Source organism: Gossypium hirsutum, chromosome A08 (genome assembly GCF_007990345.1).
Source record: "Gossypium hirsutum isolate 1008001.06 chromosome A08, Gossypium_hirsutum_v2.1, whole genome shotgun sequence".
Classification (NCBI taxonomy): Eukaryota; Viridiplantae; Streptophyta; class Magnoliopsida; order Malvales; family Malvaceae; genus Gossypium; species Gossypium hirsutum.
In genome coordinates this window covers 11,715,966-11,743,441 of record NC_053431.1, presented here as the reverse complement: position 1 = coordinate 11,743,441, position 27,476 = coordinate 11,715,966, and the positions used below count along the sequence as shown (strand labels likewise).

The 27,476-nt window shown below is 33.3% G+C and overlaps 2 protein-coding genes across 3 annotated transcripts; both read right to left on the bottom strand.

Annotated features, from left to right (window-relative positions):
• Nucleotides 1-1,620: 1,620 nt before the first annotated feature.
• On the bottom strand, nt 1,621-5,035 carry LOC107951398 (serine/threonine-protein kinase STY13). Its single transcript, XM_016886447.2, has 6 exons — nt 4,125-5,035; nt 3,194-3,315; nt 2,889-3,097; nt 2,631-2,805; nt 2,398-2,532; nt 1,621-2,013 (listed from the first exon to the last, which is right to left on the bottom strand). The coding sequence occupies exons 1-6, from the start codon at nt 4,420-4,422 to the stop codon at nt 1,810-1,812; spliced, it is 1,143 nt and encodes a 380-aa protein (XP_016741936.1). The 5' UTR covers nt 4,423-5,035; the 3' UTR covers nt 1,621-1,809.
• Nucleotides 5,036-7,391: 2,356 nt separating this feature from the next.
• LOC107951384 (methylcrotonoyl-CoA carboxylase subunit alpha, mitochondrial) lies at nt 7,392-14,082 on the bottom strand. Of its 2 annotated transcripts, none has more exons than XM_016886431.2 (16): nt 13,462-14,082; nt 13,229-13,350; nt 13,002-13,149; nt 12,657-12,794; nt 12,333-12,428; nt 12,192-12,251; nt 11,848-11,940; nt 11,652-11,763; nt 10,897-11,001; nt 10,398-10,534; nt 9,748-9,982; nt 9,493-9,659; nt 9,187-9,312; nt 8,535-8,777; nt 8,359-8,454; nt 7,392-7,765 (listed from the first exon to the last, which is right to left on the bottom strand). In XM_016886431.2, exons 1-16 carry the CDS (start codon nt 13,795-13,797, stop codon nt 7,754-7,756), a joined length of 2,226 nt encoding a protein of 741 aa, XP_016741920.1. In that variant the 5' UTR covers nt 13,798-14,082; the 3' UTR covers nt 7,392-7,753. The 2 variants fall into 2 exon arrangements, with proteins under 2 accessions (XP_016741920.1, XP_016741928.1); XM_016886439.2 differs by having other exon boundaries at nt 13,229-13,358; nt 13,462-13,670.
• Nucleotides 14,083-27,476: the final 13,394 nt, after the last annotated feature.

The window sequence follows — 27,476 nt, the reverse complement described above, 5'->3', positions numbered from 1 at the left end:
AATCAATTAGGCATCTTATGTTAGATTGTTATAAACATAAAAATGTTAGAACTTTATATTATTATTAGTTTGTTATAATTAGAGATGTAAAAAAAATTCATGAATTGATTTGTTTGGATTGGTCTCGATTTGAATTTGTAGGGAAGGTTATATATTTATAAAGGGGTTATATTGAGTTCATACAAAAAAAAATTTCAGAATACCCAAACAAGTCTCGATTCGATTCTAACGTGTGATTTGGACCTCGAGAGTCCATTATAGGGACTTTTTAATTAAATCAAGTTATGTATGTCATTTATTTTGAATTAATTGTAAATTGTTCGATAGGTCCGATAATGCTCAGTAATCCTATTTCGGCGATGATTTGGGGTTAGAGGGTATTACAGGGTGACAATCCATAATACCCTCCTATAGTAACCATCCATGAGTACCACCAACGGAACCATCCACATCTATGGGTACGACTCCTAAAGGTAACCACCCACAATATTGCTCCAAATGGTACCCTCCACAGTACCATCCACAATATGCTTCCTAAAAGACCCTTCCACTAAGGGTTCATTTTCATTCCACTAAGGGAATAACGATTGATTTACCTTCAACATTAGCATTATTTTAAATACTTACGAACGGTTGTAACGCCCGCAATACTGGCACAATTTCAAGTATTCACGAATTACCGTTCCTTTTCATCTCAGGCAAGGTTATTTTATAACCTTCCCTTCAACTAAGAAAAAAGGGGTAATTGTTATACATATATATTTTGATCATAATGCGGGTCTCACCGAAGACCCTATATATACCCTTATTGAGATTAGGGTAAATGGGATCTTTTGGGGGGGTTTTCCTCTCTTTTATTTTATAGAATCTATTAACCCCCTTTCTTACCAGCTCTATATTACTTCCCCTCATCCCCTCCATTTACGGCTCTCCACTCTTAAAATGGTGAATTATTTTAAAACTTCATCACCCTCTCCTCTTTATCTTCTCATGTACACTTGTATCAACAATTGTAATAATATTTGAGATTATGGACTGAGACGTCAAAACTTGGGGCAACCATCATTATCATTTTCACCTTTCTCCCTTGTTGTCTTTATCCAAAGGTTTGGTGTCTGATGTGAAATGACAATCAATCTCGCCAATGGTGCGTGTCTACGTAAAGAAAGCAGATAAGTACAAGGAAGCTTGTACTAATAAATAAATAAAATCAATCAACACAAGTAGGCTATATGAGCATTGATTCAATTTGGGTTTATCTTCATGTTTTACCATCGAATCTTCCCAACACTATAATCATGGAGAACAGACCCCACTGTTTTTTATTCTTTTTTGAAAGTACAGTTAAAAACTGGTACAGATAAGAAACTTTAGCTTTGGAATTGGAATCTGTATACACCAGCATTTTGTTCCTCGTCATTTCATCGACAAGAAAAGGACTTAGAATCTGTGTTTGCACGTTGAAACATCTTTAAAACACTTGAAGGGAAAGCAAGGAAGGGATTCTTGGCACTAGTGGGAACATCTTTATGTATCTGCATATCGTAAAGTTTGGATTCTGAGCATTGCTCAGTATTCGAATTCGTGAACCTTCACTATATCCGATTTTTAAACCGATCATGCAAGCCAATTTAGTTGTGCTGTCTATATGAAATATTGAGATTCACACGCTTAGTATGTGTTCTACATGGTCCTTGATATGGTTATATTCATTTGCAATATCGAAATCAATGGTTATTGGAGCCTAACAATGAAGTGCTCCACACACACACACATACACACTCTCTCTCTCTATCTCAACTAAAAGCATCACGGACCACGGGCAGTGAAACAGAAACATCCACGAGCCTGGTCATCAGGTATCATGCCACCTCCCTTACTTGTATCCACTGCTTCTAACAATCTCACCACCTCGTCCATGTCGGGACGTCGTTCAGGGTGTGCATCCCAACATTTTCGGATGATGCTTGCCAATGAACTAGGGCAACATCTAGGGATTTCTGGTCGTAAATTCTGCAAATAACAATCTCCAATGTCATTACAATCAAAAGTATCAGAGGCAGATGTTAGACTGAAATAATGCAGGTGCAGTCGGGATAATTACGATAGCAACAATGTAAAAGCAAATCAAAAGGCTTCTGGGTATAACAAACGTCGATCTCGTGAAAAGATGCGAAAGAAAAGTCCGGTAGTTAATTCCTAGAGCAGGAGTTGGTACAAACATACACAAAATCAAAAACAGAACTATTTAGGCTAATCAGTTGACCACTGATCACGTATGCAAGAGTTAAAATTTTGAAATATCCTAAACATCTTTTATGTAGCTGCCATTCCAAAACATATGTACTTCAAGTTAGATCATTTTATCATTCTCAGATTTGAATTTTGAACTCATACCTGGCATACTACTGCCGATGAAACTTCAGCGAAACTAAGATCGGCATAAGGCATGTCACAGCAGTATATTTCCCATAAGCATATACCGAAACTGTAGACGTCACATTTCCGATTATAAGGCTTCCCATCAAGGACCTACACACAATTCATTGCATTAGATTCTCATACTTTAGAGAAAAAGGAACCGATAAAGGAGGGAGCTTGAGGTTTTAGGTGATCGAAGCAGTCAATACCTCTGGAGCCATGTAACCGAGAGTGCCTGTTTCCCCGGTCATGTCTCTTGGGTTCTGAGCTTCAACTCGAGCAACACCAAAATCAGCAATTTTCACAGTTCTATGAGCATCTAGCAACATATTTTCGGTCTTAACATCACGGTGTACAATCTTTTTGGAGTGAAGATAGCTCAAACTACAAAAGGTAATAAAAACGAATCCATTAACTTTCCGAGGAGTAAATGTTGGAAATCCTAACATATGTGCTAAGCTACTCACCCTCTAGAGAGATCCAAAGCAATTTGAATCACAACCTTAAATGCAAGTTTCTTCCTTCTGTTCCTGATCAAAAAATTCTTTAACGTTCCACCAGGAAGATACTCAACAACAACACAACATGCTCTGGCAGGAAGGGAATTATTATTCTCGCTTATTCCATCTTTTGTCGGGATTTTAAGGTTGGAAGTTCCCATTGAAGCTCCGATAAACTGCAGGATGTTGCTTATTCATGATTTCAACATTGAAACTAAGCAAAGAATTATGCCATGAATCATAGTCAGAACACTCATAACATTGGTTTTAACCTTTGTAACATTCGGGTTGTCAAGCTTATGCCAAACAGCAACCTCTTGTCGGAATGACGCCCGAAGAGCAGCAGCTTCAGCAACCGTGGCAATCCCATCCTCCCCCCAGTCCAATACCTTCACTAAAAACATTAAGAAGTCTTTGCAATTAGGATATCAGCAATGTGGAGCACGATATTTTTCACTAACCAAGCTTAGTATTAGATGTGTTGCTGTCAAATGCGGACAACAAGTCATATAGAGACTATTGTTTCACATTATCAGCCCTCGAGACATGTTGTTATCAACTGAAAGTTTCGTAACACAAGCAATAATCATTGCAAAGTGAAAACAAAGAGTTCCTATCACTTGCAAACAGAAAATGAGCAGATCACCCTGCAACTAAGCATGGATGTGCTGCACCTAGGCAAATGAAAATTTCTCCGTCGGTCAAAGCCTTTCTTTTTCTTTGCTTATAACGATGCAGCCGAAGCACTCGGCACCCTCATTTAAAGAACAAAATGCTAGAAGATATCAAAAAACTATACCCAAAAGCCTGAACCCCTTAGTCACAATGCATTCTGTATACAGCTGAACCTAAAGACATGAATTTTCTTTTATTAAAGACATGAATTTTCTTTTATTACATTATCATCTACTACTCCTAAAGATTCATGTTCCGTAGTCACATACAGTTTAAACAACTAAGAAACTATAATCATACCAATCAAGCGAGACAAAAGTATACAAAAAAAGGGGGCCTCTAAAGAGTAGCTACATGAACAACTATAGCATTTTTTTTTAGTATATACACTTATACAGTGTAACAAAGAGGGAACCAAAAAAGTTCTCATCTTGGGCAGAAACAGCAGTCTATGATCAACAAGATCAAGCTATACACACACACACACACTAAAGAATTTGTGAATATTAAAGCGTATAAAAGTGGTACCTGCAACATCTTGGGTATCATAAACGCCACGGTAAACGGTGCCATAAGTCCCATGAGCTATAACATACCTTATATCAAGTTTAGCCAAATCAATTTCCCATTCTTCCTTCTTTGTGAGAGTTGAACCATCACTGTCCCTAGACCAAGCCCTGCTCAAGTGCTTATCCAGTTGCAAATCCCAGCTCTTGAAATCTATCTTATCTGCTCTAAGAAACACCTCCTTGTTGTTGTTGTTACTAAAGCTTCCTATAGACCCCAAGGCCTTTTCCATTGCAGTCTCACCATTGATTGTCGCCATTTTTTTTTTAATGGGAAACAAATGGGGAAAAAGAAAACCAGAAAACAAGAAAAAGGAAAGCAATGGAAAATGATTGCTTATCTTTTTTTCTTTTTCTTTTTTTTTTAATTTTAAAGTGGGGCTTTTGTGTTGATGAAAAAGCAGAAAGAATTTTATTATTGTTTTAAAAAATAAAAATAGGGAATTGAAAAGGAGGACTTTGATTGTGGCCTGAGATGGATTTGAAAAGAACCAAGTTATTTTACCCCCTCCATTTTATCGGATTTACCGGTATTTGAAGATCTTCTATGGATGGTAATATCAGAAAATCAAAAGTTTTCACTTTTTTTTCTTCAAAAGAATCTGAAATTCAAAAACTTTCCATTTATCCCCAACAATTTTTACAGAGAATTAGAATCTCCAGTAATTGAAGGTGACAAAAACTGAATATCTGAAATGGGGTTTTGATAAAATAAATGTTAAGCTGGAGAAAAGGGGTGTTTTTTTGGTAAAAGCTATGTGCAGGCATAGCAGTAAATCCCAAGTACTTAAATAATATTATATTATAATAAACTAAGCTTCCATCTTTAGAAAAGACAAGAAGATAGTGAAGAATTTACGACCTTTATGAAGCAGAAAAGGCAAAAGAAAATCTCCATTGATATCATAAATAGGAAAATGACCCTTGTTTAATGCAATAATTAAATGTTAAAAGTAATACTAGCACTTGGATTCGTGCATTCTGATTCCGTCATTATACAAATGATTGTTAAAACTATATTAAAAAAATGATTGTTAAAACTATATTAAAATAAAAGGTTAAATTATGATCTAGGTCCCTATTAAATTATAATCTAAGTCCCTATAGTCTTCTTATATTTGGAATTTAGTTCCAACTTTTATTTCAAGGAAGGATTAATATATAGGGAGATACCTGAATTTGACAAGTTGTAGATATTTAGTATCTAAACTTTTTTTGGATCTAACTAGTACCTAAACTTGAAAATTGTAAGCCAATCTGGTACTTTTTTTTGTTCCTGACTAATACTGTTAAAATACGTTGATATGTCATTGACAACCAATAGCATGGTGACACATGACATCCTCACATTTTCGCACATGGCAAAAATATTTTTATTTTTTTACCACACATGTTAAAATGTGAAGCTGCCATGTGTCATCATACTATTGGTTGTCAATGGCATGTTAGTGTATTTTAATTGTGTTAGTCAAGTATATATAAAAAGTACTGAGTTGACTTATCAAGTTTAGGTACCAGTTAAGTCTAAAAAAAATTTATGGATCAAATAGGTACAAATTGTCAAGTTCAAGTATCTCCATATATATTTATCCTTTAAGAAATTTAGGTTTTGCTTGTTAAAGCAAAAAAAAAATGGAAAGAAATAAAATTAAAAGGGTGGAAAAATAGAAAATATAATTTTTCTTTCCGTAGGTATATTTGGTAGGAATAAGGAAAAATTGAAAAAATAATAATATTTTTCTTTTCATACATTAATTGGTAAGGTTAAAAATGAAAGGAAAAAAATAAAATATTCTTAAAATGTATAATTTTGAATTGACAAGCGCCACTTCCTCATTTACTCTTCTCTCATCTTCTAGATTAGAGGGGATTGATTTTTATGCTTTAAAATAGCAAATGAACATCTCTCCTGTATTATTTCTTCTCATTTTTCTTTCCTACCAAGCACATTCAAAATTTATTTTCTTGCCACTTTTTCATTAACTCCTTCCATCTCTCAACTTTTCATCCAACCAAGCACACTACATCTACTGGTCCACTATTTGAATTGATTTCCTATATAATCGGTTTGACCATTCGGTCCAGCTCAAACAACCATGACTAAAACTCGAAAGATTTATAATCTTTACTTTTATTTTCTTTCAACATTCAACGCTTCTCTCAAATTTCTCTTATTCTTTCACTAAAATTTTTACAAGTGATCAATCTTTTAACACTTTCAAGTGAGTTTGATAATGATTAATTAATTTTTAAAAAATTAGCTTCGTGGCCTTGCTTGCAATATTTTAATATTTTTATGTAAAATGAAATTTTTATTGATTGAAAAATAATTTTTAAAGGTAGATTAATACAAGGAAACACTTGTCATGGCGAACGAGAAATACTAATCTGGACCCACGAATAACAAAAAGTATAAGAACCCAAATTAGATAAAATTAAAGTGGAGAGTATAAATCTGAATTTTAACATAGTAAGAGGACTAAAATCAACTTTAAGAATGATTCTTATACATCACTTCCAAAAGGAATCTTTTAGTACATTTGGTGAATAGCATCAGCATATTCTGGAATCAAGAAAGTAAGAACATCAATATGATTTCATTTTGGCTTTCCAAAGAAGAATATTTGTGAATTGTAATGGAACTAATTAAGGTGTTTTTAAAGATGGGAAATTATTTGACTTGTGGAAATGCATTGGGTTCCGTTGTCCTTCGGAAATATGCCCCCACGGAATATTAAAATCAATTTCCACAACTTTTAGGCTTCAATGATATGAAATCATATTTCTCTTTTCAAGAAACAATAAAAGATTACAATGTTAATTGGTTTATAAATAAACCAATTAAATGAATCCAAATCCTACCGTTTAATTACTAAAATAATATTCTTCATTCTCCACCATTGTAATCTTTTGAATATTCTTGAATTTGGATTTGAATATTCAATTTCCACAAACTTTTGAATATTCTTCATTCTCCACCATTCCTTACAATTTTTCTTTTTATTAAATTTAAGTTTGTGGACACGAATGAGCACTCGCCTGATGCGACCGTCTACAATCATGTAATCTAATCCCATATCTATATTATTATGGCGTTCCCTACAATACAAACAAATCTAAAATAAAACGTAAAAGATGCAATCATTGGGTGGCTTAGACCAAAAGAATGAAAATATGTGCATAAGCTATTTCTTTTTAAAGCATATCAAATTAACAGGAAAACCTACAGTGATGCACTAAAGATTTCCATTCCCAAATGGCAGAAAAAATTCATTGTAAAAGCATATAAAGGCGAAAATGCCAATTTACAGAGGCAACTTCTGCAGATATGAGTATACATTTATTTTTCCAGATCAAATGTTGTTTCACATCTTGCAAGAGGTTTCTGCATGTATAATGAGGATATGGGATGTTTCCCTAACATTCTCTTTTCTCTATTTGCTTTCTTCTTTTCTTTTCTTTTTTTATGTTTGTAAGGAGTCGCAGATACTTACAATGACTTATTTTCCCTGCCATTAGTAGCTGAGGAGATTTATTTGCTTAGGCACGATATTGTCCCGAAAAGCCAAAATTCAAGATGAATTTTTCCATTCATTCCTGGGCCTGGTCAAAGACATAATTTAAGTCATGTTCTATTTTTTTAAAAAAAAGCCTACATTTAACTCTTTTTTCAACTCTATTTTCGCCAACGTTAATGCAAGCAGATCAAATTATGAATTAGAAAACATTGCTGTTCAATAATTTCCAGAGAGCTGACACTAAATATTTCCCTCAACTCGTGCGACTAAGTGACAAATCTTTAGATGGTGTTGAATCTAACAGAAAGCGAATTAGCAAACTTAACATAGTGATGCCTTACACATTTTTACATAGGGGTCGAACAATTTAGCAAAACCAAATGTTGCATCAAGTTTTCTTGCATATACTCAAGATTACACAGTAGGATGACGAGTCTAAATATTTAAATATAACTTTTTGAAAAAGAAAAAAAAAAGGGGGGGGGGCATTAGTAATGTATGACTCATATAAGTTTAAAGATGAAAAAATATTAGAGGGCCAAATGCAGGACCTTGTCATATTAAACTTTAAAACTTAGCTACACAAATTTGGCTCAGAGAGATCAGAATATTTTAGGAAGAATCATAAATAGTGAACTAAAACCATCAATTCCAAGAGCTGAATTCAAAATGACTAACCTTGATTCTGAAGAGAACACTACCATCTGAAACCTGCTGACCAGCACCGACTTTAAGCCCTTCAACAACACCACCAGATGTTGCTTTTACCACATGCTGTCAAATAAAACAACTTCTCGTGTAAGTGAAAAGCAAAAATGACATGTCGGAGCTTATTGGTAAATAGTAATATAAACCTCCATCTTCATGGCTTCAAGGACCAATACAGGTTGTCCTGCTTCCACCTTCGCCCCATCCTCTACCAGAACCTTGACCACTAAACCAGCCATGGGTGCCACTACAGTCCCAGGAGGGTGGCTTGTGGTCTCGAAACTCGTCTTATGCTGTGTTTCATTTTCATCAGACAGGTCAAGGCCTAGTTTCAGTCTGAAATGATGGTGGTGCGGCCCATGCCATATATGTATGTGTTTGATCTGACCCTGTAACCCACATTATAAGATTTCACATGATTTTATCACAGAGAAAGAATGAACTCGTAATTTTCTGCACTCACTCTAGTTACATTAGATAATACCTAAGCATGCCAGTCATACCTAACAAGCTGTGTAGCTTGGATTTGGGTACATAGGTCAGACACAGTCTGCCGGAAAATGGTACATTTACCTTACATTTCAATGGGCTTACCTTTATGCACTGTGGGCCACTTGACTTTCAGGCAGAGGATAAGTGTCTAACATTGGCACACGTTAAGAGAAATAAAAAGTCAACATAGCCAATAATTACAGATGACACCCAGATAAATTTTAGAAGTTATTTTCCCAAGTTAACTGAATCCGTCATATGGTCATAACATTGTACATTAAAGATTGTGGTAGAAAACATACTCACCTTGGTATAAACAGCTAAACTAACATTCATGGTTAAACCATCAGACTCAACTATAAAATTATCATTGCCCAGATTTGATGCTTTGACTTCCAATATGTGGACACCATTTTCTCCAATCTGTTGATGCTGCCACACCACAAAATCATTAATCACATATGGACAGGAAATGAGACAAGATAAATATAAAAAGGGCAAAAAAAGAAGAAGAGAGAGATAAGAAAAGCACTCTGAACCAAACAACTTCAAAACTAGCAACTGAAATCATCTTTAACAAGCATCACGCACTTTAGGTTAGTAAAAAAAAACCTGAATAAAATAGTTCCCATCAGGATGATAAGTGATAGAAAGCATCAAAGGCTTTGAACTACTGCTCTCATATTCATTTTCCCACTCAAATTCCATGGTCCTCTGTGCATGATGATTGACTCTGAATGGAGGATGAGCATACCATATAGGAAGTAAGCTAGGATCCCCTGAACACAATTGAAGCTGTAAATATTAAGAGGATGCTAAGCAACAACTAGTAATGATTCCAAGATAAAATCTGAAGTATTAACTTACCAGAATGGCTTTCTTTCATAGCAGAACGTTCCTTTTCACAAAGGCAAGCAGCTACCAGCTTTGCTCCAAGTCTAGCTGCACTATATGCATCCTCATAAATTACTTTATTATTAGGATCAACAAATAGGTCATCGTTATGGTGCTCAATAAAATGCGTTTCAACATTGCCCTCTTCAAATGCCTTATGGTTAGCAAGCTTTTGTAGGAAATTGATATTAGTTGGCAACCCTGCAACCTGCCAAAGAACAGATGATGAGAGTGATTGAAACGAGCTCAACAAAACTCTTAAGGAAAATGGCATCAGAATATGCTAACGAGTCAAATTAAGTGTATAATTTACCAACTTGTAGAAGCCTTAATGGAAGAGACGATACATAAAAATCATTAAATTAATCCAGAAAAGACAAAAGGTGCCAGTGAAACAGCACAATTTCATCATCATTACACCCAAGTACGAATTCAACATGATTACATGAAGAACTATCAATTGTCTCCAAACCATTCAGTATACAATTTTCAGTTTACATGGTATTAGACTTCCATGTTAAACTATGACCATGAAAAGGTGATGGGATCATCTAATTGAGTACTCACCATAAAATTGGAGCTAAGTTCAAAATTAGGCATAAAATTTCTAAACAAAATTATACCTGAAACTTTAACAAGCAATCCTTCAATTTGACTAGTGCTGCAGCACGGTTTTCTCCCCATACTACAAGCTTTGCAATCATAGGATCATAATGCATGCTAACAACATCTCCTTGTTCAACTCCAGTCTCAACCCGAACTGTTAAATAGAAAAAGCTCAAAACAAGCAAAACAAAGGAGGCAAAAAGGGGAATAAAACTCAGGCTTGGAGGTGGACAAATGGCTATGAGATGTAATAATTATCCTATTTCTTTCTACTCTTTCCAATCGCAAAATTGGATAGAAAATATCAAACTGAAGAGTGGCTACCATTGCTGAAAGGAAACAACCACTATATAGAATCCTCCGAAGGTGAATCAGCATGAAGAGACTACCTACAGTCTGACACAACTCCCCTCCAATGAGGGTTTTTTATACTATAAGGACCATTCTCCAATATGTAGATTGAGTTGATTGGTTTATATATCTAACAAACATGATCCTGCATAAAGCATAGGACACCTGTTGAAGAGGGTTGTACTGGATGATAATGATGAAGAACTCCAGTTGCAGGAAGAAATCCTTTGGGAACATTTTCAGCATAGATTCGGGCTTCAAAAGCATGACCTGTCCAATAATGAGTAGTCATAGATCAACCAAGATGGTATCCCTAAATAGATATCACAAGTATCCATTAACGGTGATCCCAAAGAGTTTTAATAAAATAATAAGTAAATTAAAACTACACCAAAATAGTTTATATTTTCTTTAGAGATCTGCACATGTCATGATATAAAGAAAGTTTCAGCACTTGAAAGAACCTCAAGGAATTAAGCATCCAGGCTAATGAATAATAGTAAAAACTGAGACATCCATTTTCATCAGTTCTAGTTCACCCTTTTTAACTTCCACTAAAAGTTTAATCACAATATTTAAAAATGGCCCAGGATGAATCACAGAAAACATGAAACATTCACACTGATCTTTGAAGATATTAATATCAACAATTTCTTTTAAGCTAATAAATTTTGCATCGTCATATATGACCAAATAGACATCAAAGCCTAAAGTTATACTAATATTGGTGAATAATAACAATTACTACCATCCATTGGTAAAAAAGGATCATTATTTTAACCTACAGTGTTTCCCGAGTCAAGTCCTCAATGATTATGAAAAGGGACTAATGGCAAACATAAAAAAGACACATGCACATACAAATTCAAATAGAACATCACAAGAATGGCATAGCTCTATTCCATGGGTAAAAGCTTGACCTGATAAGGGCACCTGATCCTGACTTATAGGAAGAGGCTCCCCATTTGCAACACGAATTTGCCACTCCACGAGATCTTGACCAACAATCATCTCAGTCACAGGATGCTCAACCTACAAATGAATACAAATACTGTCTATCACTGTCTTGTGAAGCATGAGAAATCAAGATAGAAAGAAAAAGAGTGATCGAAGCACCTGAAGTCGAGTGTTCATCTCCATGAAGTAAAAATGACCTGTTTTGGTATCAACTATAAACTCCACAGTGCCAGCATTGTGATAACCAACTGCCTTTAAATACACATGGACTAGATATCAGCATTAATAATTTGGCAGTTAAAAGAAAGATGGATGCCCGAAAAATTTTGAATCATGAAAAGGCAGCCAATATAAGTGAGAACAGAAGAAGTAAAAATATGACACATAAACTCAGAAATACAGCATCACTGAAAAAATTAAAAGCAAATACAAATAAGATTCATCTGATAATGCCATCTGCATACTTCAGACTATTATAAGTAAAATGATTTTGAAAGACATACCTTAGCAGCAGATACGGCAGCCTGGCCCAAGTGTGTGCGAAATTCATGAGTAACACAAGGCTGCATCAATGGTGTTTCAGTAAACCTTTTTGAAGATCAACAGTGAAAACATGAACTGAAAAGTATAGAAAGCAGCATTACAGCTGGAGCTTCTTCAATTATCTTCTGGTGTCTCCTTTGAACGCTGCAATCTCTCTCATATAAATGCAGTACATTGCCAAATTTGTCACCAAATATCTACTGACATCAAGCAGGACATAAGCTTCGATCAATACATAAAACCTAACAGACAATGAAATTTATCACAGGCATCTCCTCTAACGCAGCTTATTACATTAACCAACACATCTTAATGTTTCCAAGAAACTTGATAAGAAAAGGCAATTCAATTTTTTTCTAATATAGAGCTCTAATAATGAAGTACAACTAAATGGAAAGGCAAAATTAATAAGGGCCTAATAGTACCTGAACTTCTATGTGTCTTGGTTGAGTAATGTATTTCTCCAACAAAATAGTGTTTATGCCAAAAGATGCAGCAGCTTCGCGTTGTGCTCCAAGAAAGGAGTCAACAAATTCATTCGGACCTTGTACAATTCTCATACCCTGAATTTATAAACATGATAAGAACATAGTTTGAATAAAACAAAACTTCCAGCAGTTCTAAGATTCTTTATATTGCAAATTTGATGATTGTAAACACAGCACATGGAACGGAAGCAATGAAAAAAACAACCGAGCTCACAATTCGACACCATTCTTTGGAAAAGAGAAGAAAATTTCAACAATGAACTGAATGAGAAAGAGGCAGACCTTTCCTCCGCCTCCATGGGTTGGCTTTATTAAGATAGGATATCCAATTTTATCTGCCTCCAACCTCATAATCTCAACATCTTGCTCGCTGCCATGATATCCCGGCACCAATGGCACCCCTGCCGCACCCATTATTCTCTTCGAAGCACTAACAAGCACCCAATCACAACATCATCAATAAGCACAAAACGCTTTAAAGTAACCGCGGAGCGTATCGGTAACAGTACCTTTTGTCACCCATGTCTCTAATTGCAGACGCTGGAGGACCAATAAATGTAAGCCCCCTATCTTCAACAAGTTGAGCAAACTCAGAGCTCTCCGATAAGAAACCATAACCGGGGTGGATGGCCTAAAATGCTTAAATTTCATCACATTAAACATCATCTAACCGAGATACTCTAAAATTGTAATTTAGATAAAGTTGCATATATCAAAATAAATGTGAGCACGAGCAGCTAACCTGTGCACCGGTCCGAACCGCCGCCTCGACAATGGAAGAACCGTTCAAGTAACTGAGCCGAGCAGGAGGTGGACCGATGTGAACCGCCTCGTCGGCCGATTTCACATGGAGAGAGTCTTTATCGGCATCGCTGTAAACGGCTACCGTCCGAATCCCTAGACGCTTAGCTGTCCTCACGATCCTGCATGCTATCTCGCCTCGGTTGCCCACCAGGATTTTCTCAATGCGTTTCTGCTGCGACGTCGTTCCGGGAGGAGGACCATACGAAGATAGTAGCCGTACTTGGAGAAGCACGGCGGGCTTTCGACGGAGAATTGACGACAATAACGACATCATTTTGTAGTAGGAAGGTGGATGGGAAAAAAAAACGGTAGGTGGAAGTAGAGAGCAATTAGTAGAAGAAGAAGGAAATGCAGATAAGCATGGATTACTATTCTATCCTATTCATATCATTACAGTGTGGATTTGGAATATTTAAATAAAACGATAAGAAAAGAAAATAGATAAAAGAGAGAGCTCCAGTTCAGTACAGTCCACTGGGAGTTGCGTGTTGATCGGGAACATGACGAGGCGCTTGCCTGGCTAAATTCCTTCGGCGTTTGGCGTTAATCCTCATCTTCTAGCTTGGGAGTTGGGCCTGTTGCTGATTTTCTTTTCAATAGTTTATTGTTTTTGCTGTTTGGACCGGGCTTGATTGATAATGTTACAACAACAATTTAAATGGTTACTTAATGGACAGTGTTAGACTTACTAAAACCGAAAATATAACTATCACCCTCTACGATAATAGAGTCGGTAAGGTTTATGTATCATAATAATTTATTTTATGTTTGTTTAAGATTAATTTGATTTAAAAAATGAGCCTAAATTTTAACTAAATTTATTAGTATTTATAAATGACTAACTCAAGCTCGTTTTAGTTACACTCATATTATTTTTTAATATTTAAATGGTTTTCTGGGATCGGGATCAAGCTTTAAGTTGAAGCCTAAACCCTGATTATATTTTAAACGAGTCTATTTTTTTGCCTAAGTTCATTTTTTAAACCCTTGCTCAAGTGGTACCATATACCCTGACAGGCATAAGTTAAAGGTTCAAACTCCACCAAAAGGCGACTTATTCATGTTGCCTCTTGGTGGGTGATCGTACATCCACTACAGTTGAGGCTCTCTTAACTTTGTGATTACAGGCCCTCAAGCCAACCGCTCTTAACAAGCTAGCTCTCAATAGAGCACGAGAGACAAAATCCTGACAATACATTCATTTGTTGAGGGATAGGATTAACTGTCTCGCGAATAATACTTCAAAGACTTATCTCGAAAGAGTTGGTTCCCCTTCAACAATAAAGTAATTTTGTTCAAGCCCTTTATATTTAGTGTTGGTCTTCAAAATTGGACAAATAGCCTAATCTGTGAATAAGTTTATAGAAAAGTAATAGCTATATATATATAGTAATAAAAATTGAATGGAATCAATTACAAACTAACAGAAACACCATTAGAATTAGACCGTAAGAGCTAGCTATCTAATCGAATCTGATCAACTACTTTAGCAGGAGCTACATGGAATACTCGGGAACCGATCAGAAACTTGTTCATTAATCCTGCCAGAATTTGGGGAAAGAAATTCACTTTTCTTGGAATATGTTTGATAACCACACGCCAATCACGCTTATACAGTTCTTGAATTCTTAAGATCAAGTCATTCCATTACAGTATCGTGATTGAGCTCTCCCCAATGACATACTATTATGAAAACAACTACTCAATACTCGTCCAATAACCTTATCATAAATGTGTTACCCTCATAGGATATCCTTAATCTCTTTGGGATAATATATGTTCTCCCAATATGATCATATTTTATCTCAAGGTAACCATTACATCTTCTTTCATGAAAAGTCAATCACTATCAAATAGTGATCAAGTAATCCATTACAAAGATGGACGACCCGTGGCCACGTTTACTTTTCATCAACCATGTAAAGCCAATGAGAGGATATCATTTACCCATGTTTTAGGCTATAAATTCTACTATTGTGAATGACGCTACATCAAATAGTACAGAAGTCGTACACCCAACGCACCAGCTTTCATTTCCTTATCTTTTTGAACTTAAGCTTTTACTTACATCAAAACGTACATTTCACACATACATAGTCCGTCGTCTACTCAGGATTTAGGTATGCCACACTATGAACATCACAAGTGAATAAATCCATAAACGAATTCAAGATCTATTCTGCTTGGGTCCTGTCTCATGTACTGTCAGTCTATTCAGTTACATCTATGTCTTTATCTTTTGGGAGTCATCCGCCCCGATGCCCAAAACAAAGCATCTCCCCAATTGACTTGATAGATGACATATTAGTCTTTTAATAGGTTTGCTCGTTTTCGATTAGACTAGGTTTGTCTACTAATTCAAGTTGTCTTTCCGTATTACGATCCGACCATGTAATACCATTTAGAATTAGTTAAACATTTAGACAACCAATGAGCAACATTTGCTTCAATTAAATTTATGTAATCAATTAATTTGTTTTATTAACTAATCTGTTCAAAAAATTACAAGTTTACTTAGACGAAAATACTACACTTAGGGCATCAAATCCAACAGAATTCCAACCCATAAAGCTTGCTTACTTGTATGGAGATTAAAACCCAACTTGAGCATGAAAAAGTCATTTTTGTTCTTTAACGCATTGTAACCTAATACCTCCATTAGACAAAGGTTAGAAACAATCCTCCCTCAATTCACCAAAGACATCTTCTTATTGGAATCTAAACTTCCCCAAACAAAACGCCTTGCAATTTTCTTAATTTTTGTGCAAATACCATATAAGACCTTCATAGTTTGCATAAAGTAATTAGGTATCGATAACAACACAGACCGAACTCGAGTAACCCTTTCTACCATAGAAAGCATATTAGCATTCCAGTTATCTAATTTACGCTTGACTTTATCCACAACAAACTTGAAGGTATTCTTTGTGACTCACTTATGAAACAATGACAGTCTTAAATATGTCTCTAAATTATCCAAATGAAGAAACCCAAGAATACTACAAATATCAACGACACTATTAACATCAGTATTTTTTGAAAAATATATAGTAGTTTTTTACCTATTGACTCTATGTCTAAAAAGTCATGCCAATAGTATTAAGAGCATCCTTAATTCTATGCGCCTGATCAACCTCAGCTTCAATGAATAAGAATAAATCATCCGCAAAAAAAAAAAGTGAAATGAGTGGCCCATCCTTACCCAAAACGATTGGTTTCCAAGACTTATCCACAATTTTCCTATGAATTAACTGGCCTAATCTCTGCATACAGAGTACAAAGATGTACGAAGATAATGGACAACCTTGCCTAATACCCCTCTTAGGAACAAAATCATTCGAAAGCCTTTCGTTCAACACAATCTACATGGAAACCGAAGAAATACATTCCATTATGATATTAACCAAAGTCAAAGGAAAACCAAAATCAACTAAGGTATCTTCAATAAAATCCCAGCAAATTTTATCATACACTTTCTCTAAATCCAATTTTATGGCCATCCAGGATTTCTTCCTTTTTTGGGTTCACATTGAGTGTACAATCTTTTGGGCTATAAGAATATTGTCTGTGATTTGCCTCTCTACCACAAAACTCACTTGATTCTGAGCGATAAAGGAATGGAATATTGGCTTGAAGCGGTTGGCAATAACTTAAGTAACAATCTTGTACAAAACATTGCAGAGACTTATTGGACAATAATGGAACAAATAATCATGACTTTTAATCTTCAATGTGAGAACCAAAAACGTCTTATTAATAAATGAATTGAAAGGCTTACAAAAAAAATCACGAACCCAAGAACAAACATCCAATCCAACCGTATCCCATTGGTTCTAATAAAAGAGAGCATGAAGACCATCCAAGCCAGAGGCTTTCAGGGGACCCATGCTAAACAATGCATTTTAACTTTCCTCACCAGTGATACTTAGGGCTAAAGAATCCAGAGTATTAAAATCAAGTTTCGGGAAAAGACCACGAATAGGAAACAAATCACACGATAAGTTATCTAAATAGTAAACAGAGGAGAAAAAACAAACCGCTTCATCATGAAAAATCTCATTATCTTAGCACTAACCATTCTCAATTTTCAAAGCAGAAATTTTATTAGAATTTCGCTTTATAAAGGCTTTATTGTAAAGAACTTCGTATTATGATCCCCAAAATAAATCCAGTCCAGTCTCAATTTTTGCTTCCCCGAAAATTCTTCCTCATCAAAAACCTTTTTATATTTTACCCGTAACTCAGTTTCAATATTCAGAAGATAACTGGACCATCTATGATCTAAAGCAGACTGAACCTTCCATTTCCTTCTAATAATATGCCCATAAACCCTCTAGTATTCCATCTTTTAAGATCAGTAATAAGAGAAGTAAGATTACCAAAAATTTTAGATCCATTTCTCTAATTATCACACAAATTAAGCAAAATCTAAATTATATATCCAAGAAGCTAAAAAGCAAAAAGATCTAGGTTGAAATATTTGACTAGGAGAACTCATGGATAATAAAATAGGTCTATGATCAGATTTCAGTTGAGGAAGATGGAAAACTATTAAATCAGAATAAAGCTAACAACACTCACTATTTCCAATTACTCGGTCAAGTTTTTCAAAAATTGCCCTTACTTTCCAAGTAAATTGGAGACCTGTGCAGCCAAAATCCCTTAAGCCATTGCTATGAACAAAATTATAAAATAACTTACATCCAGAGAAAATTGGGCAACCCCCTCCCTTTTTATCAGGGGAAAGCAGTAAATTGAAATCCCCTAACAAAATTTAAAGCTCGTTAGTAGAATGAGAAACTTGATTCAAATAATCCCATAATGCCTTACGTTTTTGTTTATCTGGATAACTATAAACAAAAGTCACTAGAAAATTTTTAGATCTCAATTTCTTCCCCAAACGACAATGAATAAATTATGGATCATTTAAGAGAATCTGGACCTAGATAATATTTTTCCAACAAATCCATAAAACCCTGCAAAACCCTAGGCTTCAATTCTATGAGAACAATCCAAACCAGTTCTTACTATGATTCTGTCCTCCTTCAAACCACTAACTCAAGTCTCAAGGAAAGCCGTAACATCAACCTCAAAATCAGAAAAGTAATCTCTAACCACTCGAACAAACTTAGGAGATGCACACCCGTGACAATTCCAAACAAAAAGGCTTGGTAACATCAGATAAAAAATAAAGATAAAAGAAACACTCAACAGACCTACATTAAACATCCAAGCTGTAATAGCCCAAATTTCAGTGATGTAGGAAATAATGGTTCGAGACCACCAAAACTGACAAATGAATCGTAGATTATATTATTTAATATTTATGATCCAAATGTAGCTTTTAAAAGATTTTTAAAATAGTAAATTGTGTTTTATAAAGATTTATTTGGTCAAGAGATTGAGAAAAAAAAGTATTGAGATCTCGGTGTTATGAACTGAGCCATAAATATTTTTATAAATATTTACGGAGTGTTAACAAGGTAGTATTAAATTTTCGTTAGAAAATTTTGACGTTTAGGTGATTAATTAAATAAAAATGACTAAATTAAAAAATGTGTAAAAGTTACTAGAAGGATTAAATAACTCAATTGTCAAATAAGGAAGGACCTAAAGTGCAAATAAGCCCAAAGGAGATATTTTGGGCGGCAATAGCTGAGAAAAATCAAGAAATGGGTGAAATAAGGGCAAAATTGGAAAATTGCCAAAATTAGCAAAATAAAAATGGGACCAAATTAGAATATCTAGAATTCTCTTCATTTTCATCAGCTGAAAAAAAAGCCATGGAAGAGGGCTCAAGTTTATTTTCATACTTTAGCTTCATGTAAGTTTAATTCTTGCTTTCTCCTTAAAATTTCTAAGATTTTGGACTTTTACAATTGGGTCCAACTTACTATGTCCTTAGTTTTTGATTCCATGGCTAATTTTTAAAGTTGCTATGGACGAGTGCTGGAAGCATATAATAAATAAATATAGAATTGAAGCTTTAATTTTGATATATGATGATTTTATCAAGTAAAATTGATGGAAATTGATTTTAGGACCTAATTATGAAAGAGTTTAAAATTAAGGCCTAGTGCTAAAGTTCTGATTTTCAGGGGTTATGAAGTAGTTTAAAATGATAGACTAAATTATTAATTGAGAAAAATTAGCTCAATTGAGGGTTAATTGAGCAAGGACTGAATTGTATGAACTGTGAAATTTGGGGTAAAATGGAAATCAACATTTTGCATTAAAACTGTTTTGGACAGCAGCAGTCTAACTTTGAAAAATCACCAAAAATTGTAGAAATCGAATGAGAGGATGAATAAAATATGAAATTAAAGCTTATTGAGTCTAGTTTCTTATAGAAGAAACGATGTAAGCAATGAAATTGTAAATTGTGAGATATAGTAAATTTTGTGAGATAAGGTCAGAATAATTTCGGGTTCCCCTATTTTGAATTTGGAAAATTATAAAAAATTGAAAAAAAATAATTATGGAATTAAATTTATATTTTTTAGAATCCTGAATGAGTCTATTTTCAAGAGAAATAAGTGAGAACATTGTTCAAATCCCGTAAGAGGAGATAATTAATTTTTAGTGAAGAAGGGTCAGAACTGTCAGACAACAGAACAAGGGTGATTTTAAAGAATTAACTGTACTTATTGGCTAAACCAAAAATTCTGAAAATTTAAAGGTAAGAAGATATGTAAGTCTAGTTTCAGAAAAAATTAGCAGATCTTAATTTGGATCTCTAAAGCTCAAGTTAGAAATAATTTAGTGACTATGACATGGATGGATAGCTTTGGAATATAAATATAAGTAAATAGTGAAATTATAGATAATGTTACTTATAATCGTGTTATATACATTTGGTAAATGTTAAACTTTGTTAAAATTAAAATTGTTATAAATTCATGTTTGAATTAAATGTTATATATGTTAAAGAATAATTTGAATATTTGATATTGCCTAATAAATGAATATCCGATATTACTTAGTAAATGTTAAGCCAAATATTAAAAAAAAATATGTTATAAGTGGAACATGTATGAAAGAATGTGGTAAGTATTTTCATGGTTATTATTACGCTCATTCACATGAATCTGTCATTTGAAATTGTGATAGACAGGAAGAAATAGTGAATGACATGCTTATGTATGGTTATATATATTTATCTGAAACACAAGAAAATGATGGTTATATATTTGATATATGGAGACATAAGACTATGATATATGAACATGGAATATATTTTATAAATGTGTTCATTCATAACTATAGAATTGTGCAACTCAAGTGTACTATTTGTATAAAGATAGTATTTCAAATGATTTGATGAGTAAAGCTCCAATGTGAGATAGTCTGAAATCAAGACAAATTGTTATGAAAGCGTATTTAAAATACATAGATATGATTGTTATAAGTTATGTGAGTAAATGATGTGTAAAAGTATATGCATATGAGAAATTTAATGAAAGTTGAGCCCATACATGTTTCTTAATATTAGGTATTAGGGCTCATGATAGCTCATATTAGTAGACGAACCTAGTTTAATTGGAAATTAGCAAACTGATTAAAAGATTAATATGTTGTCTATCAAGTCCAATTGAGAATATGCCTTGTCTTGGGCGTCGGAGCGGATGAATCTCAAAAGATAGAAACATAAATATGACTGAATGGACTGACAGTACATGAGACAGGACCCAAGCATAATAGATCTTGAATCCGTTTATGGGTTTATTCACTTGTGATGTTCATGGTGTGGCACGGACTATGTATGTGTAACTCATACACTTTGATGTAAGTAAAAGCCTGAGTTCAAATAAATAAGGAATTGAAAGCTGGTGTGTTGGGTGTATGGCTTCTATAGCATGTAGCGTCATTCACAATAGTGAAATTAATAGCCCAAAACATGGGTAAATGATATCATTTCATTGGCATTACATGGTTTAAGAAAAGTAAACATGGTCACAGGTCGTTCGTCTTTGTGATGGAAGACTTGATTACTATTTGATAGTGATTGACTTTTCGTAAAGGAAGATGTAATGGTTACCATGAGATAAAATAAAATCATGTTGGGAGAACGAATATTATCCCAAAGAGATCAATGATATTCTATGAGGATAACACACTTATCACAATGTCATTGGACAAGCATTGAGTAGTTGCTTTCATAATGGTATGTCGTTGTGGAGAGCTCAGTCACGATATTATAGTGGAGTGACTTTGTGACTAAATGAGTTTATAATTAATAGGAGAAAAGCCGGACTTAATTATAAATCATTTGAGCCTCAACTATATATGTCCAATCGATCCCTCCGCTAGCTCGTTGAAAGCATAAATGAATTGCATATTTGAATAGAAATGAATGGAATGAATAGGAAAAGAGAAATGAAAAACATTCAGGGATGATTATGGTTTTCTCCGAAATGGAGAATTGGAATCATTTGGAAGTGAATGTAGGTTTCTAAAAATGGAAATGATCCATTTGCAATCATATATGGATTATTTAAAAAATGATCAGAAAAATGTAGGGGTGAGCAAAACTCGATTCGACTCGAAAAAATCGAAAAAAAATCGAATTTTGAATTAAACGAATAGAGTTATTTGAGTTAATCGAGTCAACTCAAAATTTTTTTTCGAATTTCGAGTTCGAATCAAGTTGAGCTTTCGAATTCGAATAATTCGAATATTAAACTATAATATTTTACATTTTTACCCTAAACTCCCAAACTTTTTTACTTTTCCCTCAAAACTTTTACTCCTTCCCACTTTCCCCTCAAAACCTTTACTCCCCTCCCATCCCAACCCCCCATCTACCCAAAATTCATTTCCCACCAAAATTTTACTCTTCCATTTACTTTTCCTCAAAATTTTACTCCCAAAAACCCTTAAAATTTTTTATTTTTCTCCAAAATTTTTACTCTCTCCTACTTCCCCCTAAAACTTTTACTCCATTTCCTTTCCATCTCACCTTCAATCTACCCCAAACCCATCCCCTCTCCCATTTTTTTAATATTTTCCCTTCAAATTTTTACTCCCCCTATTTACTTTCCCTCAAACTTTTACTCCTCAAAATTTTTTATTTTCCTCCTAAATTTTTACTTCTCACCCTTTACTCCCAAATAAAAAATGAAAATTATCCAAAAAAATCCCTAAACATAAATAGTAATAATTTTTTTTATATCTACTATTTATATTATTAAATTAAATTTCACATTTTATATTATTTATATTATTGAATTGTTTAGTCATATTGAATATTTATATTAAAATTGAATTATTAATGATACCATCAAATATTCGTGTTAAAATTTTATATTGGTATCAATTTCACATTTTATATTTAAAATAACTTTTATTAAAAAATCATATTTTTACATTTAATATATTTTTTTAATTCCAAAATACATAGTGACAAGAATCTGAAGATAATTGAAACAACTAAGCAAGTAAAGAAGTTAAGCCGTATATAAAAGATTAATAAATAAATTATGAAGTGATGAAAGTTAATAAAAAATTTGATTACGGTGGGCAAATTTGATTACGGTGGGTGACAGTGTTTACAATGACCCAAAATTATTTTTTAAAATTTAACTCGAACAAATATATTCAATTCGATTCGAATTCCATCTCACTCGACTCGATTCGAGAAAGTTTCAAATCAAATTAGGATGATAAAATATGATTTGTCAACTCGATTAACTCGAATTTTTTTCATTCGATTCGATTCGATTCTATCGAATGCTCACCCCTAGAAGAATGAGTTTATATTTTTGGACTGTTTTGAAGTCTGCTAAATTAGCTTTATTTAATAAATTATTTTGATATAAAAAAATTAAATAAAAATTTGTTTTTAGAACAAAGAATTAATAAAGTTCAAAGCATAAAAATTATTTCAAGACTTCTTAGAAAATGTATTGAACACTTAAAATATTTTGGACAAAGTTCAAAAACAATTTTAAACTCTTGAACTTGATTGAAACAATATTAAATCAATTGAAAAAACCACTCCCTGCAAAAAGTATCAATACTTTTCAAAATGTATCGATACCAAAATTGCTCTCTGACTTGAATAAAAAACTAAACAAAAATAATAAATATCGATAGCTACTGAATTTTATCGATACATTATTTTATATCGATACTGTTTTTGCATATGTTTTTATGATCTTTCGAACAATGACAAAAAGTACTGATGACCATTAAAAATATATTCATACCTTCTATCGGGTATCAATTAATCATTCTTGGTATCGTTGGAAACTAATTCTTGGTATCGTTGGAAACTAACTTTAACAGTCACTAAATCAGGCATTATATGCTACTAGTATCGATACTCGTAGAAAAAGTATCGATACTTTTTGTTGTAGGTGAATTTAATGATCTGGTATTTTCATCCCCAACGACTCTATTTATTTTATCTGCAACCACAACGGTTAAAAATAAATTGGAGGGTATAAATATCAGCTTTTAAAGGTCTTACAATAACAAGAAAGCATATTCAAGCAAAAAGATCAATCAAACAACCTTTATGCCAAATATTTCCATACTTTTCTTTCATACACTTGTAAGCTTTATTTCCATTCTATTTGCTCAAGTGTTTTTCATTGTAATTGATCTTAATTTGCAAATATATTGATCTTGTAAGAATTATTTCTTTGTTTGCTTCTTTGTATCTCTTTGAGAGGGTTTGTATTAGAAACCTTAAAGGGAATTTGTAAGGTTAAACCTTATTCTTAAAAGGTTATCAAATAGGTAAATTTGGGAAAATCCTTAGTAGTGGAAAGCTAAGGTAGTGGAGTAGACAATTGGGGCCAAACCTGTAACACCCCCTACCAGTATCCATTGCCAGAATAGGTACGAGGCATTACCGGAGTTTATTGAACATTTTCAGATAATTCTGAGTAATTTATTATTCATATTCTGAAAATAATCATAGCGTCTCTCTATTGGGCCCTTGAAGCCCCAAACTTACATTAAAAACCAACAGGAATTAAATCGGAATCATAAAAAAATTTCGCAAAATCTTAAATATTTTCATCTAAGTACTTACCATTTCAATGCTTCTTATAATTAAACATGTTGCCATTCAATCAATAGCTTGACACTTGTCTAAGCGTCAAACAACATCGTTGTTAGTATACTTGCACATATTTCATATAAATTCAACATTGATATACTTATTTTCTCGACATGTCACGCTTGAGTTTAATAATTGTCTTTACTTACATAATTTCCTTGTATCAACATATCAAAGATAATCATATATGTACATGTCATGAAACATATCATTCTCTTACCGTTTCTTCATAAGTATATATCATTCATTGCATTATATCAATATTCCATGCTCCATCATTTCCATTTATTTTATGTATATTTGTTCCGGTAAAGTTTATATCAAACTTAACATAAATTATATTCCATGTTTTTATTCTTATTTCATTTATCTATCTTCATAATTATTTCATACAACTATTTTGTATATACATTTCCATATGACCAGTTCTTTTAAACATTTCACACAACCATTTCATATAACCATTCGTCATCTGATACATATTACCTGAATATCAATTGTTCAATAGATGTCATCGCGTCTCCCATCCACGGTCTTATTTATCTTTGACATGATGCCATAGTGTCTTTCAACTATGGTTTTACTCATTTTCTGTCAGGTTGTCATAGTATCTTTCAACCATGGTCTTGTTCATTTCATGTTACATTGCCATGGTATCTTTCAACCATGGTCTTATTCATTCCCGTCATGTTGCCATGGTATCTTTCAACCATGGTCTTACACATTTTATATCCTGTTGTCATGGTATCTTTCAACCATGGTCTTACACATTTCATATAATGTTGCCATAGTATCTTTCAACCATGGTCTTACACATTTCATATCATGTTGCCATGGTGTCTTTCAACCATGGTCTTACACATTTTATATCATGTTGCCATGGTGTCTTTCAACCATGGTCTTACACATTTCATATCATGTTGCCATGGTATCTTTCAGCCATGGTCTTACACATTTCATTTCAGAAAGCACACTCCCGCGAACCTCATCCTTACAGTGGGATTACCAGTCCAGGCTAAATCCCCTGTAATATAAACTCATAGAGTATTGTCGGGATTAACAGTCCAGGCTAAATCCCCTGCAACGACAATTACTTTAATGAGTTTGGATCTGAATTACCAGTCCAGGCTAAATTCAGACCCTAATTTGGATTACCCATCCGGGCTAAATCCATTTTACACGTATTCTTCGGGAGGGCTATATCTGAATAGGATCACCCGTCCGGGCTAGATCCTTTTTACGGTCAATTCCTTTTCCAATGATCCATCGAATTCCATTCCATTCAACCGGGATTTATTTTCAATTTATATCAAGTATTATTAATATTTCATCAATTATCATGAATTGAACATTCAAATCATATTTTCATCACATAACCACATATTTCAAGTATTTAAAAATACAATTCAAGTTACACAAACTTACCTCATTGCTTGTTTGTGTTTATAATTTCATTAATCCGATATCTTTTCTTTTCCACGATCAAGTCTCGTATTTGAGTCGTCCGGATCTTTATAAATAAATTTGATCATCATCTTCATTCATTTTATATTCTAATGCATTTAATTAATGCTCTAGGCAAAATTACCGTTTTGCCCCTAAACTTTTAATTAATGACGATTTCATCCTTAGGGTCGGGAAAATAAAATTCTTGCAAATTTAATCATTATTTCCAGCTATTATTCTCATACATATTGATAACAGTCCATGAATTCTATAAAATATCAGAATTTTCCATAATTTCAACTCTTTTCAATTTAATCCATAAAACATGTTTTCCCCCAATCTTGAACTAAATTAATAATTTCATTCAATTTTATACTTTAAATAATAAAATAATCCATTTCATGCAATTTGGTCATTTCTGACATTTTTACAAAATTACCCATAAAGTTTTACTTTTATTCAATTTAGTCCCTGAGCCTAAAATATGCAAATTAGCCATGCTAGATGAATTCCTCCTCCTCCTCTCCATTCTACATCCTCAATGTATATACACACTTGTAAGTAACATTATCTATAATTTTTATTATTTACTTTTATGAATATTCAAGTTGTCTATCTGCGTCATAATTACTAAATTATTTATATCTGGAGATATAGAACTCCAAATTAAGATCTGCTAATTTTTCCTGAAACTAGAATTATATATATTATTTCCATAAAATTTTCATAATTTTTGGTTTAGCCAATAATTACATTTTATTCTTTAAAGTCACCCTTATCCTGCTGTCTGACAGTTGTGACCCTTCTTCACTAAAAATTAATTATCTCCTCATACAGAATTCGAATGATGTTCCTGTTTATTTCTATTAAAAATATACTCAATCAGGATTATAAATATATAAATTTAAGCCCATAATTATTTTTATCCAATTTTTTATGATTTTACAAAGTTAGAACAGGGGAACCCGAAATCATTTTGACCTTGTCTCACAAAATTCATCATATATCATGATTTACAATTTCATTGCTTACATAATTTATTCTATAAGAAACTAGACTTAATAAGATTTAATTTCATATTTTATTCAGCCTATAATTAGAATTCTACAATTTTTGATGATTTTTCAAAGTTAGACTACTGCTGCTGTCCAAAACTGTTTTAGTGCAAGATATTAATTACCATGTTATAACACCCTTATTTTCTTTTTCTACACCATTTCTCATCACTTTCTCTTATTTTCTCTTCACTAACATATCAAGAATATAGGACCTTATGTAAGAAAACTCTAAAAACATATTGAAATCTTGATGTACTTACCTTGTTCTATTGATACTAATCTTTAACTTGATTTTCTCTCTCCTCCAGCTTCTATTTCTTGAATCCAACTTAATATTCTAACTCCTCATAGTCTCCTTAACATTTTTCTCTCTTACTAACT

Bases quoted from the DNA above. Each gene is read 5' to 3' on its own strand.
- LOC107951398 (XM_016886447.2), bottom strand. From the start codon at position 4,422: ATGGCGACAATCAATGGTGAGACTGCAATGGAAAAGGCCTTGGGGTCT. The intron at 3,316-4,124 runs GTACCACTTTTA...TAATGTTTTTAG, and splicing joins TGATACCCAAGATGTTGCAG to TGAAGGTATTGGACTGGGGG. The intron at 3,098-3,193 runs GTTAAAACCAAT...AACATCCTGCAG, and splicing joins ACAACCCGAATGTTACAAAG to TTTATCGGAGCTTCAATGGG.
- LOC107951384 (XM_016886431.2), bottom strand. From the start codon at position 13,797: ATGATGTCGTTATTGTCGTCAATTCTCCGTCGAAAGCCCGCCGTGCTT. The intron at 9,313-9,492 runs GTTTTTTTTTAC...GTGGTGTGGCAG, and splicing joins ATGGGAACTATTTTATTCAG to CATCAACAGATTGGAGAAAA. The intron at 8,778-9,186 runs GTGAGTATGTTT...TGTGGGTTACAG, and splicing joins GTTTAGCTGTTTATACCAAG to GGTCAGATCAAACACATACA.